This window comes from Pelodiscus sinensis, chromosome 1 (assembly GCF_052426305.1).
Source record: "Pelodiscus sinensis isolate ZL-2025 chromosome 1, ASM5242630v1, whole genome shotgun sequence".
NCBI lineage: Eukaryota > Metazoa > Chordata > Testudines > Trionychidae > Pelodiscus > Pelodiscus sinensis.
The window spans coordinates 101620449-101637148 of record NC_143052.1 but is presented as its reverse complement, the minus strand read 5'-3'; the positions used below and the strand labels follow the sequence as shown (position 1 = coordinate 101637148).

General features: G+C 47.0%; 1 protein-coding gene and 1 long non-coding RNA gene across 11 annotated transcripts in view; one reads left to right on the top strand and one right to left on the bottom strand.

Moving 5' to 3' along the window:
• Positions 1 to 16700, top strand: part of DRAM1 (DNA damage regulated autophagy modulator 1) — an 86785-nt gene that overhangs the window by 19480 nt on the left and 50605 nt on the right. Inside the window, exon 1 of one of the 9 annotated variants that reach the window (XM_006138036.5) lies at positions 8322 to 8938. The exons of the other annotated variants lie outside the window; for them this stretch is intronic. Coding sequence (XP_006138098.1) covers positions 8808 to 8938 — 131 coding nt within the window. The 5' untranslated portion in view covers positions 8322 to 8807. Of the gene's footprint in view, positions 1 to 8321; positions 8939 to 16700 lie in introns of those variants that run through there. 9 annotated transcript variants of the gene reach the window in all.
• LOC142830952 (uncharacterized) lies at positions 2573 to 8324 on the bottom strand. Of its 2 annotated transcripts, none has more exons than XR_016350621.1 (3): positions 7855 to 8324; positions 4883 to 7140; positions 2573 to 3205 (listed from the first exon to the last, which is right to left on the bottom strand). It is a non-coding gene; the product is annotated as an uncharacterized LOC142830952 (long non-coding RNA). The 2 variants fall into 2 exon arrangements; XR_016350622.1 differs by having other exon boundaries at positions 5689 to 7140.

The window sequence follows — 16700 nt, the reverse complement described above, 5'->3', positions numbered from 1 at the left end:
TTTTATTAAATTAAGCCCTTTAGTAAGCCCTTTTGTTTTAAAGTTTAGTAAGCTTAGTAAATAAAGAGACAGAGTTTTGGTACTGTGTCTATGTTAATGAGATTAGAAATATTGAAGGCTCAGGCCTTCAATGTAAATTGTTTTGATTTTGATTTTGCTTAAAATAAAACACTGCTGTTTACCTTTAAAGGATTCTGTGAGAAAGACTGTTTGTCTGAATGAGATACGATGTGAGAGCCAGATGGTCAGAGAGAAGGGGGAGAATGCGGGGTGAAGATAAACTGTAAAAGACAGACTGCAAAGAGACATATCGGCATCAGAGAAACCATCAGCGCGTACCCATGGTCAAGAATTGATCAGATTGGCAGATTGACGACTCTAAAGATGAAGGCATCCCTAAAAATAACTGATTAACAATCCAGGACAGGATGAGCCTCATGGAGATGTTTTGGGATATCAACAAGATAACAGTACCTAGTCACAGACTGACACAGCAAAATCCATAGACTTCAACAGAGAAAAAGGATTATAAAAGCAGGGTGCTTTGCTATGGAACTTTGGGTTCATCTTGCCACTAACTCCAGGAGCATTGGATCGATCGACTGACAGTGCCCGGCTCCCCCTCTGTGATCAATTTGGCTGGCCACTAGATTGATCCAGACTCTGGACTGGTAACTATAACATCATCTGGCGGGACTATGTACGTCTGTATGGTGTTTGTGTGTGAGTGATTGAAAAGCATGTGCAACTGTTGTATTCTCAATAAATGCGGCGTACTGCCTTTTTCCTTATGAAAGATCTCGTGTGCTTTGTTTAAGCATAACACCTTGACCTCTACTGGCTGCAGTATTTCCACAGCTTGCCTACACTGCTGAAGCAATATACCTTCACAGACCATTCCAAAAGTGTTTCTGTGATGAAGTTATGAAGTTCTGGACAGGGCCAGCATGCCAAAGACAGAGGGATTCGTGGCTAGAGGAGAGAGATCCTGAGAGGCAAGAGGAAAGACTCAGACTGACTGCAAACTTAAGAACAGGGCTTCAGCATGGGAGGGAGCACTCGATTTGTGGTTCCTGGAACAGGAACAGCAGTTAAGGGTTCAGCAGAAACAGCTGTTTGTGAGGCTGATGTTACTAATGGCCACAAGAGTACCAGCTACTGTTGCATCATCCATACCACGGATCAAATACCCTGTGTGGTAGGATGTGATGCAGTCCAGAAACAGCTTGGAAAACTCCAGGCTGAGTAGTCCATGCAATCAAAGCCCAGGAACGTTTGGGCCGGACAACTTTACTCCATTCAGCCCTCCCTATTGACCTTCTCCCCTAGGGATGTCTGCATCCCAATCCTGATACTAAATGTGTAACAAATGAGAAAATAAAGGAAAAGGGAACGGGGGTAGGGACATTCAACAGTAGGGGGTTCCGTCTTGTACCTGGTTTCACTGTTTGCATTTGTTCATGCACTTTGTTTTTCTTGAAGGTACTGTTCTTATTGTAGTTTATGTGTGGTAATGATAGATGGCTTGCCTGGCAATGGGTGACTGCTATATGTTTCTATTACATGTTTATAAATAAAGAGGTTTTTCATTTCAAGAAAGTTTATCTCTGTCACATCATATAATCTGTAATTAAAACAGTAAAGGTGAACACTTGTTCAGGGATAATTAGGAATTAGTATGCAAATACTGTTTTTCAACATTAAAAACAATGAGTAGTCCTGTAGCACATTAGAGGTTAACATAAACATATATATATATCTATAGTATCATGAGCTTTCATGGGCAAAACCCACTTCCTCAGATGAACAGAATAGAGAGAAAAGTTTCTCAATATGATCATCTACATCAGTGGTTCTCAAACTTATTTGATTGTCCTCCCCACTTCTTTGTGTCTGTAATCATTTTTGTACCCCATCCCTAAGTACATATACTGCTACCCAGCTCTGAAGGCAGAGTGGAGAGCAGTGGTTGCTGGCTGGGTGCCCATCTTCATCAGTCCATACTGTGACTCACACCATCCTCCCCTTAATCAACCTCCACCTCCTTAAGCATTCAAGCCCATCACAGTCAATGAGAGTCCACCTCCATCTTGCATAAGCACATCCATAAAAGTACTATCTCCCCCATTTACATTGGGCCATGAAAGTACATAACGTGTGAGCTCAAAGTATCTCTTACTTCTATTGTTCAGTTGCATTTAGCTCCAGTTATGCGAGGTGGGCTTTCTGACCAAGGGTACCTATTCAGCAGCCCCTCATTGTCCTGTGTCCATTCAAGAGAAAGTGGCTCGCCTCTGGCTTCACAAAGATTTTGAGGAGCACAGCAAGTCACAGTAAGACAGACAGCATTGATCACACTCAAATCCAAACAGGTCTGTAGATTTCACTCTGCCATTCTATACCTGCTAACAGTATAATTAATTTTTTTTTGCCAAGGCCTCTTAAATCAGGGTACAGTTTCAAAAGCCAAGATTTATGACACTAATTTGATGGTAATATTGTTTGAGCATGTCCATGAATATACACTGAATTAGCAAAAAACTCTGCCAACATGATCTTTCCCAATCACCCATGTTGATATTCATAAATCGCCTTCTGTGGTCTGCAAATGCCTGCATAACAATGGAGTAGTATCTTTGTTTATGTAGTTGTGTTCCTTGAGAAAATTATGGGTACAGGAGTCCCATTAATGGCACAGTTAGGAAACCCCATTCTCTCAAAGCCAGCAATTATTTTATGCCTGCCACCTTGAGATAAACCACATACCTGATTGCCTCAGAAAGTTCAACCTCCACTTTCAGCTTTCCAACACCCATCATCAGCTTTCCAACACCAAAGTGGTTGGGAACATTCCTGTAGCAGCCTGGGGTAGCCAACTTTCAGACAGTATAGCAACCTCCTTCTTGATCACAAAGGCTACCTTCATGCTTTTGTCTTTGAACTGGGGAGTTAGGGCAAGGTATTCACGAAGCTGCAGAGATGTAGCTTTCTTCATCTCTAAAGTTCTGGACCCACTGCTGATCTCATAATCTCATTATGATGTTAAGTGGTCCCTCCAGGTCTGTGCTCATGGCCCTGTTCCAGAAGTGCAAGTCTGCATAGGGGGGCATCAACAACTGTTCATGACATTTGGTACAGCATCAGCCAGTTTGAGTCTGTCACACCTGTATCCTCCTCCTGCTCCATCGTAAGCTCTGTCAGGTGCCTTTGATGAGACAGAAAAAACAATGAAATATCCACCAGCATTTTAGGTAGGGGTGGGCAATAATTTTGGAAGGGGGCGCCACTTCACAAATTTCAGAAGTGGCTGCGGGCTGACCCGGAAGGGGCGGGGCCTCAGGCAGAAGGGGTGGGGTCTTGGGTGGAAGGGATGGGATTGAGAACTACCCCTGCCAGGAGCAGGGTAGTCCCTTCCCCCTGACTTCTGGGCAACGGAAGGGACCTGGAGTAGATGGGAGAGTGCTGGGGTCTAGCCTCCTTCCACAGTTATCTGGGGTAGAGGCTTAGAATTCACATAACATGGCTTGCAGCTCCTGGCCCCATTGCTAACCTGAGCCCTTTGAATAGAAGCAGTTGAAAGGGCTCGCACATCTCTGGCTCCCAGACAATGCGATCAGGCAAGGGTCAGCAACCTTTCAAAGGTGGATTGCCGAGACTTGACTTATTCATTCTATGTACACTTCCGAGTGCCGGTGATACTTTTTAAAGTCAATAATAATCCTACTTACAGCAGCTTCATTAATAAATACATTAAGATACATAACTTCCTTTTAGTCAACCTTTCAGAAGTGGTGTACCAAGATTTAACTTATTCACAGCTCTGTGTGTCAGAAGAAGGAGGGGGAGTGGGAGAAGGGGAGGCTGGGTACTGTGACCTTATTTTCTGAACCAGCGGCAGCTAGTGAGAATGGTTTAATTTAAATTATGAAACAGATTAAGCGTTTTAACTTTCTCATGTTAGCTTATCAAACTTCATTTTAAATAAAGTAAAATATTTTGTCCAACACAAAAGGGTTCCATGTTTTCTTTATTTATGGCAGGGGTGAGGAACCCTTTTGGGGTCGGGGGGTCACTGACCCACAGAAAAATCAGTTGAGGACCACATAAGTGAAAAGCAAAAAAACTTCTCCAAAAACCCGCAACGCTCATTGATGTGCCCCCCTCCCCAACTGAGACACTGCACTCCTCTGGTGCCCCAGCCTCATGGGATGAGGGGAAAGGAACAGGGGGAACTGAGGCTCAGGACTTCCCATAGACCAGATTTACTTTTCTGGGGTTCTGGAGTTAGTGGCTATTATGGACCTTCTTAGGCTCTGGGGTAAGGACAAAAATGAGGGGTGCAGTGCATGAGTCAGGGCTGCCAACAAGTAGGATAGGGATGGGCAGTGCTTTTTTAGTAAGAAAAAAGGTGCCGGTACTCCAGGGCAAAGTTATTAAGAAAAAAAAAGACTTTCTGGCAGCTGAAATGCAGTTGCAGCCCCTTTAAGAGCCAAAATGCCACACTGGGAGCTGAAAAAAAAAAATCCCCGCTGTGCATCCTGAGCAGGCTTTCATCAGGAGCCAAGTTGCCCCAGCAAAACAGGCGCCGGTACGCATGGGGGAAATGCCATTCCTTTTCTGTATGTATGTTCCAGGCCGTACCATCACAAAAAAGTACTGGGGATGAGGTACAGGATCTGGAACGGAGGTGAGGGGCAGAAGCAGGCTGGGAGTAGGGTGTCTGACAAGGTGGAGGGAGCAGGAACAAGGGAGGATGCAATGTGTGGCCAGGAGAGATGGTACAGGAGCAAGAGAGGGTGTTGGAGCAAGTTGGTAGTGCCGGGTCTTTGGGGTAGGGAAGTGAGGGGATTGAGGGGGGCCTGGGGACAAGGGGGGACCTTACCTGGCTTTGTGCCCCCTTTCAGCAACGGCTGCAGCCATGCTGTCCTGGCCGCCCCAGAGGGAGGGCCACAGGGCTGGCTCTGGATTGCATAGCTGCGGCAGCAGCACCTCTGGCCTCAGGGTCCAGACCCAGACTGTGTGGCATGGCTGTGGTGCCTCCGGTCCCTGATGAGGCACCACTGAGGAGCCTCAGCTCCAGTGCTGCCTCCTCCCACCGCAGCTTAACCTGCTGCAGGGAAGAGGGAGAGCTTTCCAGCGGCTGCGTGGGGGAAGAGGGACGAGGCTGAGCTCCCTCCCTTGGGCTTCTGAAAATCAGCACATGTGCCATGCATGCCATAGGTTGCCAACTGCTGTGCTAAGGGGTGGGTCCTGGAACTGCCTTGCAGGTCGGCTCTAAGTGCTAGGCAGGCCGAATCCACCCGCTAAAAGGCTTTTGCCCACCCCTGGTTTAAGCAAACAGTTTAGGTGCTCAGGCCTGTCTTCATGCTGCGTGGTGGTCGGGTCTCTGCTTTGGCGGAAAGTCGACAAGTGCAGGGGGTTTTCCACAAGAGGGGGAATCTGCCACCCAAGGTGTGAAGTGGCCGGGGAGGATGCAAGCTCCCCCCCTTCACTCCACAGCATCCCAACCCAGGGTCCTAACAGTGGCAGCCCTAGCTGCCACTAGGTCAGAAGGGATTTTGGCTGCAACACGCCGACCAGGTCACCAGGGGTCCTAACCACAATACGTTGCCCAGTTGACCTCCATTTCTTCAGCCAGCTCTGGGTCAGCTACTCTGGGCTGGTTTCCAGTTCCTTCTGGGGTCCTACCTAGCTTAGCCTCTGTTCTTCAGGAACCACCGGGGCCAACAGTGCTGGCAGCGTGTCCATTGGATACAGGTCAAAGTTAAGTAGCAATCCAAGTGGCCCAGACCAGTCTTCTAGGCCCAGCAGCGACCTGGGCAGCCCAGGCCAGTTCTCTCTCAGGCGGTGTGGTTGAGCCTTCCCCCTCGGGACCTTAGGCAGAGCATCTGGCTTCCTCTGTGGCTGGGCCCCACCTAAGGTCTTAGCTCCTGCTTTTATACTTCTGGCCCTGCCTTTCTGCTTCTTGTGGGTGGGGCTGGGTTGCTCTGGCCCTGCCCACTAGGCCCCTTCCAGGTCAGAGGGAGACCAAACTGCTTCACTGCACTCTCATACATTTTATGGCACACACAGCAGGCTGCCACCACAGTGGGAATGTTACATTCGCCGAGGTCTAACCTAATCAGTAGGTTGCAGAACCTTCCCTTTGAATGTCCAAAAACATATTCTATCACCATTCTGCACCTGCTCAGCCTGTAATTGAATTACTGCTTCATGAGCCACAGAAGCAAGGGGTAGGCTGGGTCACCAAGGACTGGCATTTTAAAGTCTCCCATTGTAATTTTCCAGTCTGGGAAAACAGTTCCTGCTTGTCATTTGCAGAAAGAGGCATGATTTCTAAAGATGTGAGCATTGTGCACCTTTCCCAACCACCCCAAGTTGATGTCAGTGAAATGACCCTTGTGATCCACCAGCCCCTGCAGCACCATTGAGAAGTACTTCTTGCAGTTTATGTACTCTTTGGCAAGGTGGTCAGGTACGAAGATGGGGATGTGCATTCCATCTATTGCCCCACTACAGTTAGGGAACTCCAGCATAGCAAAGCCCTCCACTATGTCCTCCACATTTCCCAAGAGTCACTCCACTCTGAAACAGAAGGGTATTGATTGCTTTGGCTACTTGGATCACAACAGCTCTCACTGTAGCTTTTCCCACTCCAAATTGATTCCCAACTGGCCAGTAGCTGTCTGGCATTGCAAGTGTCCACAGGGAAATAGACACTTCTCCACTGTCAGAGCAGGTCTCTTTATGGTTTTCTTGCACTTCTGGGTAGGGGAAAGCAATTCACAAACTTCCATGAAAATGGTCTTATGCATGTGAAAGTTTTTCAGCCACTGCTGATCATCCCATATCTGCATAACAGTGCAGTCCTACTAGTTTGTGCATATCTGACGGCACCAGAACCGGCATTCCACTGTGTCCAGAGGATTGAATGGGACCAGCATTTGCAATTCACACAGCTCACGTGCTTGGCAAAAGAGTATGTTCATGGCCTGCTGAGATTCTTCCTCATTCCAACAGACTCTGGATACACTCCGGACATGTTCCAGTTTTAGGCACACCAAGGTTAACATCAACATCATAAAGCTTTGATGCTCAATGGGCTCCACGATGGGTTCCATGCTTTTGCTGCTATAGTGTCTGCAAGGATAACCAACAAAGAAAAAAGAGTGCGGAAACGCTGTTTGCCATTGGTCTTAAGCAGGGGAGGAAGGAGGATATGAGTGCATTGTGGGCCACTGATGCATCCAGAACCACCTGCTACACAGTTTTGGTCCTAGCATTCACAGGGAGCATAACCTAGAATGCAAAATGGCACAGGCACTGTGGGATAGCTACCTACAGTGCATTGCTCTCAAAGTCCATGGTAGCCACCCTACTGGGGACCAGCTACTTTGAACTATGTCCAATTCTTGCACACACTGGGGACATGCACCTTCAACTTTACAAAATCTAAAACTCGTGCTTAATAAATTTGACCTTATCTCTCAGTGTAGACGTGACTTTAGTAAGAACATCGGCATGGATTGTGAGCATTACAGCAACAGGTCTGTTGTTAGATGGTCTGACTGCTCTCCATCAGGACCAGCTAAAAGAAGGGAAATAACTGGAGACTAGATCACTCAAGTTAATTCTACAACAAGATTGTACTGTCAAGCTGAAAGGAAGCAGGAAGAGAAGAAATTTAAGGCGTTTCTCTTCCCCCCTTCTTTTATGTGAAGTCAATGTTATCATTTGGTTGTGTGCCAAAGAATCATCTGGCTACTCACCTCATCTCCCTTATACCAGCTCTGTGCTTAATGGGGAGGTAACAGTGGCCAGAGATAAGGGTTTCGCAAAATTTAGCAATCCTACCTCCAAAATGCTATAACTAGCTTCGCTGCAGTGTATTCAAGTCCACCGAGCAGGAAACTAAAAAGGGAAGGAGGAACAGCAATATCCAAGCAAAGTGCAGAAGCGAAAGTGAAAGTGGACCTTGCCAGCGTGTGCTGTCCGGTGAACTGCTGCGAACAAATCCCTGGGAGACGCCTTCGTGTAAACTTAGGGGGCGGAAGAAGCGGGGGGGGAAAGGGGGGGACACGGAAGTGCTAGCTGCTTTACAATTTTACACAATCCATCATTCAGACGAGAAAGAGGAAGACCCACGTTAGCAGGGGGCGGAGGGAGACCAATCCCTGAATGGGCTAAAGTTGCAAGAGGCCAAAGGATTAAAGTAGCCACGCCGGGGTGTGTGTGTATGTTGGAAGGGAGAACTTTGGGTTTCCCCGAAGTGCCCTGGGGCGAACAGCCCCGAGTGCCTGCACGGGGGAGGGGTGGGAGAGACGCGGCGGGGCGTCTATGAAGGAGACAGCCCTGGGTGCGTTGTGCCTGGGAAGGGAAATAGCTCTGTGGGTGCGTGAGGGGGGGCAGGTCCAGCCCTGCGTGGGGAGGAAGGGAGACGCCTGGGGCGTAGGAGAGAAGGGAAGCAGCCGCCTGTGTGGGTACCGGGGGAGCAGCCCTGCGTGAGGAGGAAGAGCGACCGCACTAGCCACGGGGCGGGGTGGGAGGGGCCGGGGCCGGCCCCCTGTGGGACGAAGAGGGACAGGACTAGCCCAGGGTAGTGGTGAGGGGCCGGGCTCACCCCAGTGTGCGGAGCAAGCAGCCAGGAGCGTGTGTGTGAGAGGGAAGGGAGCAGCCCGGTGCGCGTGTGGATGTGCAGCGCGCGCCTTTGTGGGAGCCGGGAGACCCGCTTTGTGACTTCAGCGGCTCCGTAACAGAGCCCGAGCCGCCCGCCCCGGCTGCGCCCCGCGCCCGGCCGGCGGGGCAGGATGCTCTGCTTCATGCCGGGAGTGGCCTTCGTCCCCGCGCTGCTCGTCTGCTGGTCCTCGGCCGCCTTCATCATCTCCTATGTGATCGCCGTGCTCGGGGGCCACGTCGAGCCGCTCCTGCCCTACATCAGGTGGGAGCCCCGGCCCCGCTCGCGGGAGGGACAAAAGCCCCAGCAGTCTTGGGGCGAGGACTGGGACCTAAGGGGGCGGGAGGCAGGGGTTGGGGACTTAATAGTGGAGGCTGCTGGGGAAGGGAGTGGGGGGAACCCTCTGAGGCCTCGGTGCGTGGGGAAGCGTGGGGGTCCGGGGCACAGCGCAGACGGGGGGAGCTGAGGGCTGGAGTGTGTGTGTGGGGGGGGGGGGGCGAGGCTGCAGCCCTGGGGGCTGGGAAAGGATGGAGGGAAGGGGGAGCTGAGGATTTAGCAGGTGACGTGGTGGGGAGGGGGAAAAGACATGGGGCGGGCACTGCACTGGTCTCTCATGCAAAAAGAGAAGGGTCCTGCTGAGAGTGAGGCAGGGAAGTGAGTCTCGTCCTAGAGCAGAGGGTGGTTCCTGGGATGGCTGCTTGCACCCAGCGGGAGGAAGGAAGGGCCCCACCTGGCTGCTCTCCATAGCAGAGTTCGCTGGGTGCGGGGGAGGCTGTACAGGTCTCCTCATGTCATTCCCGCTTCTCGCGATTCCCGCTTCCTGCAGGGTAAAGAATTAACACCTCTCCTGCCGCCGAGCCCGGCAGTACCCTATCCTGGTAAAACTCTCTGGCTGTGTCTACACTGGCATGAATTTCCAGAAATGCTTAAAACAGAATAGTTTTCGTTATAAGTATTTCCGGAAAAAGAGCGTCTACATTGGCAGGCTGCTTTTCCGGAAAAGCCCTTTTTCCGGAAAAGCATCTGTGGCCAATGTAGACGTGCTTTTCCGGAAAAGACTACTGGGCTGTCTACACTGGCCCTTTTCCGGAACAGTGTTCCGGAATAAGGACTTATGCCCGAGCAGGAGCTGCGTAGCTTTTCCGGAATAGCAGCTGATTTTGTACAGTAGAGCGTCGTTGCTTTTCCGGAAATTCAAGGGCCAGTGTAGACAGCTCGCAGCTTATTCCGGAAAAGTGGCTGATTTTCCAGAATAAGTGGCCCAGTGTAGACACAGCCTCTGAGTTTTGCTTGCACAGTGATAGCAGACTCGGAGCCCAAAGAGCACAACGGGGTTCAAGATCCGAGAGAGAGTCTGACTTCATTTAAGGGGCTGGTGGTCTGCGGTGTTAGTATTCTGTTTAGAAAGTCCAGCATCTGACCTTTTCATTGCAGGATCTTGTAGTGGATGTCTTCTAAATGCCATCTTTGTTTATATGCTGGGTGGGTTTCCCAACCAAGACTGAAGCAATTTGTATGGCAATGTTTGTCTCTTTCCCTCTGAACTGAGCATTCTCACATGTAAACTAGATGGGGGATAAAAGTAATTCCCTATGGGAGAGTATCTTTTATTTTCTTTCATTATTCAAGTAAAGTTAAGTAAAATACAAATAACTCTGTTTTGACTTGATTAATATTGAATATCTGAATATGTAGCAGAATAGTTCTCTTGATTTAGTTCCTAGAAGGTTAAGAGACTGGCAAGGGGAAAAACTTAAAAAACAACAAATAGTCTAGTAGCATCTTAAAAACTAACAAAATACGTAGATGATTTACCCTTCTCCCTTGCTTGCTTATATAAGAAAATAAAAGATACTCTCCCACAGGGCATTACTTTTATCCCCCATCTAGTTTACATGTGAGAATGCTCAGTTCAGAGGGAAAGAGACAAACATTGCCATACAAATCACTTCAGTCTTGGTTGGGAAACCCACCCAGCATATAAACAAAGATGGCATTTAGAAGACATCCACTACAAGATCCTGCAATGAAAAGGTCAGATGCTGGACTTTCTAAACAGAATATATATATATATATATATATATATATATATATATATATATATATATATATATTATCCTAGTTGCATGAGATTACACGCGTGAGTGTTTGCCAGTTTGGAGCCAGGGTGAAAACAAGAGAGCATAATGTATAAATTATTATTATGACATTAAAAGACACAAGAAAGATGAAGCATTAAGAATCTTGGGCTGAAACTTCAGAGGCACCAAAAGATGCAGATAGGCACCTACTTGGATTTTCCAAAGCACCTGACCTCATGGGAGGTAGGTGCCTAGATATTTTTTGAAAATGCCAGTGAATACCTATCTGCCTCTTTAGGTGCCTATATATCTTTACAAATCTTGCCCCTCATCCAAAGCCCACTAAAGTCAATAAAAAGCCTCTCATGGACTTGGATTACAGTGATCTTTGGATCAGGTCCTATTTATTGGCTTATGTACATTAGAAAGTTGTATCACCTTACCTACATCAGTACTGTTAAAGTGGTACAACACTGATGTGTGGAGACACTTATGTTGATATAAAAGTGCTTTACAATGGTATGCCTATTCCCATAGAGGAAGGGGAATAATTATCCTGTTCTAAATCACCTTACACAAACTATGTGTGTAACTACGCCCACACTAAGGTTTTTTCAGACATAGCTGTTTGTGTAAAAGAAACTCCAGATCACTAAAATAACTATATAATTACAACTTTTAAGCATAGACCAGTTCTAAGTGACTGTTGCTTCTCAGTCAAACTCAGTCATGCAACTATTTACCCTACTCCTCCTTGAGGCCCCAGCTGTGCTATGCAAGGTACATACATACATACATGTAATTAAAAAAAACCCACGTCTCTGTCCCAATTTTTTCCACTGTATTGTCTCAACATATGGGCCCTGATCCTATATATACATACATGCTTATCTTGAATTGCTTCTGTGCTTAAATGTTGGTAGGATTAGACTTTAAGGGTACGTCTAGACTACAGGCTTTTGTCGACAGAAGTTTTGTCGACAGATACTGTCGACAAAGCTTCTGTCGACAAAGAGCGTCTAGACTACATTCAGTTCTGTCGACAAAGCAAGCTGCTTTGTCGACAAAACCCTGTAGTCTAGACACAACCTTAGATGCAATAACACCTTCTGTCGACAGAACTCTGTCGACAAAAGGCGTTATGCCTCATAAAATGAGGTTTACCAGCGTCGACAAAACTGCTGAGTTCTGTTGACGTTATGTCAACAGAACTCAGCGGTAGTGTAGACGCAGGTATAGTTTTGTCGACAAAAATCCACTTTTGTCGACAAAACTCTATAGTCTAGACACACCCTGAGAATATAAGATCTTTGGGACAGAAGCTTGCGTTTTTAAAATTACATGTACATATGTATGTATCTTACATAGCATAATTGGGGCCCGGATTGAAGCCTCTAGAGCTGGTGTGGCCAAACTTACAGATCCTTCAAGCTGCATTTGTCAGTCTTCAGAAATTTGAGAGCTGGGGTCCACCGGCTGGAACTAGAGGCTTCAACCCTGCTCCTGCATAAGCCCCGAGCCCCAGCAGGTGTGCCACTTGGGGGCTGAAGCCCTGAGATCCTCTTCCACACTGGATAGAAGCCCTAAGACTCCCTCACTGCTTGGCAGAAGCCTCTACCCCAACATCCTGCTGCAAGGTTCCCGAGCTCCCCTCAGTAGATTGATAAGTGAAGAATAAGGGAAGAGACATGGGGGGGCTCCCTGAACCTCACTTTAATGGTAAAAGAGCTGCATGTGGCTCTTGAGCCATAGTTTGGCCACCCCTGCTCTAGAGGCTGCTGCAATTCAAATTAGGGATGTAAAATCCCATTTAATTGGTTAATCAGTTAAACGTGATGTTTAACCAGTTAACAGATTAAATGGGGTGTGGGCAGGGCCTGCTGGGCTGGTGTCCCTCCCCACCTGCCATGGCTGAGCTGGAGCGGCCCTGTCCACATAAGACCTAGGTGCATCACAGGCAGGGGCTGCTCTGGACAACTGGAGCAGTCCCTGTCTGTGGTGGGCCCCCCACAGGACTGGAGTAGCTCCCTGCCCATGGCAGGTGGGGAACTGCTCCAGCTCCCACTAGCTAACCAGAACCAGTAAGCATCATCCATTAAAGGTGATGCTTAATGGTTAACTGGTTATCCTTTCACATCCCTAATTCGGATAATACATAATGCTAATTAAGCGAGAAGAAACGATGTATTCAGTTTAAAACAACATTGTGTATTTATTGTCACCTATTTCTATTCAGTGACTGACATTCAGGCTTACAAGAAGCCTTTGGCTTTGTGAATACACAAAAATTGTACTGCTTGTAACTATATACTCCTGGGACCATTCTGTTCCAAAAAGTTAAAATGTTCTGCAAAATGTATGTGTCAAAATAACACTACATAATCACACCAATTTCAATTATTTTAGTAACTTATTTCAAAATACCTGTCAGCAAGTGTGTGTCTAACAATATAGACACACACTTAGGGTATGTCTACACTACCCCCCTAGTTCGAACTAGGGGGGGTAATGTAGTCATACGGAGTTGCAAATGAAGCCCGGGATTTGAATTTCCCGGGCTTCATTTGCATAAAGCCGGCCGGCGCCATTTTTAAATGCCGGCTAGGTCAGACCCCGTGCCGCATGTAGTCGCGCGGCACGGGGTCCGACCTAGCCGGCATTTAAAAATGGCGCCGGCCGGCTTTATGCAAATGAAGCCCGGGAAATTCAAATCCCAGGCTTCATTTGCAACGCCGTATGACTACATTACCCCCCCTAGTTCGAACTAGGGGGGTAGTGTAGACATACCCAAAAGGAGGTATGGAGTACTCAGGAGCAGGGAGTTAATGAAACCCCTAAGACAACCCTATCAAGGCCCCCCCTTCAAGGCCAACCAAGAGGCCAGGCACCTGCAATCTCTTTGCCCCAAAGCCCATGTGAACCCCTTCTTCCCCAGAGCCCAACTGAAGGGCCCCACCAGCCCAGATACCTATAGCCTATCCCCTCCAGAGCACAGCTGCAGGACCGTCTCACCCCAGACACCCATCCCTTCCCCCTCTCCCCAAGACAAGCTGTGGGGTTGCCATTCCCCAGACACCCATGTTCCCCTACAAGAGAGCTCAGGGATCCAGAGTGAGAAACAACCTGATGCTCAGTCTCAGGCTCGTACTGAGTTCCCTGCGCACTGGCCTCTCCTTCCTGTAGGGCATGCTGGGAACTGGAGCTGCTAGGCATTTATTTGCATATTCATTATGGTAATTAATTTTAAGACGTCATGTATTATTTTACATTGCAGCTGTACACACACAATACATATCATTGTAACACACTTTTTTATTATTATTCTCCCCCCTTAAAGTATTTGCTTTCCACCTTCAAAAAATCATACATAACACATGGCTAGCTACCCAAAGTATTTTATTTCCACCACTGTTAAAAGTGATACATAAGATATCACTAGCTAAATAACTTGAAATCGTATGACTTATTGAAGAGATCACATCAGTGGGATCGCTGGGCTTCTTTACCCAACACAAGCAAGTTATATCGAGGAATTATGCTTGACAGCGAAACTCGCCGTGTGTTTCTCACATCAAGCCTATTCCAATGTCTGATCTTGGTAGCAATCATTGCAGAGAAACCCATTCACAAAGGTATGTAGATGGAAACAGCAGCAAGGTCTTCAGAGCGAGGGTTCTGAGTTCTGGATATTTACCCTTTATTTTAACCAGGAGGACAACAGAGATGAAGATGTGTTAAACAAAGTTTTAAATCCTCCGTCATATGCTAGCTCAATCAGCTGATCCTCTTGCAACGATGGCAAGGACGACTCCTTGTTGGCAGGAAGAAACAGATTGCGGATCTATTCTTTCCCGATTCTTGGATCTTTTGAATTTGGGAAATATTTCTCAAATGCATCAGAGACTTCATGTGCTCGCTTACTAACTTGGAAAGTCCAACAGCTTCTCCTGAAAAATCTTCAAAAGTTTGAAATGTCAAAATTCCCCTATACACACATTTCCCCCAGGTTTCCAGCTTGGTTTTGAAAGCTGTGATTTTAACTGCTGTTTTAAAAATGGATGCCATTCTCCCTTGCAGCAAGAGATTGAGTTTGTTCAGTGCAGTGAATATGTCGCTCAAATATACAAGTTTAGCTAGACAGATCTTGTCATTAAAATGTGCAGCTAATGATGAATTTTTATCTGCGAGAAACCTCTGCAGCTGTTCTCTTAACTTAAAGATTCCGGTCAGGCCTTTCCCTCTTGACAGCCAATGAACTTCTGTATGCAGTAGAAGCTGCTTGTGTTTGGCATCCATAGCCTCACATGCCGATTCAAATAAACATTAATTTATTGGATGCGTTTTGATATAATTAACGATACGGATCACATTATGCAAAACATTGAGAAGTTCAGGACAAAGTTTTCGGCTTGCCAAAATTTCATGATGAATGACACAGTGGCTAGAATCACATTCAGGCACCACTTCTTTTACCTCGTTCATGAAACTGGAAAGCTTTCCAGTCATCACGGCAGAGCCATCTGTACGAACTCCAACACGAGTCCAGTTGAGCCTGCCTGAAACATAACCATCCAAAACTCTGAAGATTCCTGCCCCTGGTGTGTTGTTAGGCAGGGGAAGCTCGCACAATAAATCTTCATTGACTAAATGAGGATGTTCTCGCCGAGCAAATCATCAAGGACTGGGCGTGGCCTGGCATTGTGCCGCGGCCCACCAGCCAACGGTTCACGGCTTGGCACCTGTCCGTAAACCAGTGGTTGGGAACCACTGCTCTAAGCTCCCTCTTTCTCTTGCCTTCTGTGTATAAGATGGGCTCTGCAGCTCATTTCAATGGGGGAAAGGAAATTCTGCATGCACAATGTTAATTTCTGAAAAATTCTGCATTACACAGTGGTGCAGAATTTCCCTAGGAATAATTGTATACCTGTATAGCTAAAGCAGAACAGTCCCCCTGTGTAGATACAGTATCACTTGTGTGAAGATATTTATTCTAGTATAGGTTTTTCCCCTCCATATAGGAAGGGAAATAAGATATACCAATTTAAACTAAAAGCCTCTGTATACTGGTGTAGCTGTATACTCAAAACATTCCACAGAGATTTTAACAACCTACACCCCACCATCAATCTCAGCCTGGACCATTCTACACGAGAGATCCATTTCCTGGACACCACAGTACAAATCACCAATGGAAAATTAGACACCACTCTCTACAGAAAACCCACTGACTCGTACAGTTATCTACATGCCTCCAGCTCCCATCCAGAACACACCATACAATCTATCATCTATAGCCAAGCCCTTCGATACAACCGCATCTGCTCTAATCCCACTGACAGAAACCAGAAACTTCAGGATATCTACCAAGCATTTATAAACCTCAACTACCCACCTGGAGAAATAAAAAACCAAATTGAAAGAGCCAGACGAATACCTAAAAACCATTTACTTCAAGACAGACCCAAGAAAACCAACAATAGAACACCACTTGTCATCACCTACAGCCCCCAACTTAAACTTGTGCAACACATTAATCAATAAACTACAGCCTATACTGGAACAGGATACCATACTCCAAGAGGCTCTGGGAGACAGATCCATAGTCTCCTTTAGACAACCACCTAACCTCAAGATGATTCTTACCAACAACCACAGGACATACCACACTAATACCAACCCTGGTACCTTCCTTTGCAACAAACCCCGTTGTCAGCTTTGTCCACATATTCACTCTGCTGATACCATTATTGGACCTAACCAAGTGAGTTATAAGATCAAGAACACATATTCCTGCTCATGCAGAAATATAATTTATGCTATCATGTGCCGAAAGTGTCCGTCTGCTATGTACATTGGATAAACGTCTCAGACACTTCGCCAAAGAATCAATGTCCACAAAACAGATATTAGACAGGATCACAAAGAAAAAACAGTTTCTTGCCATT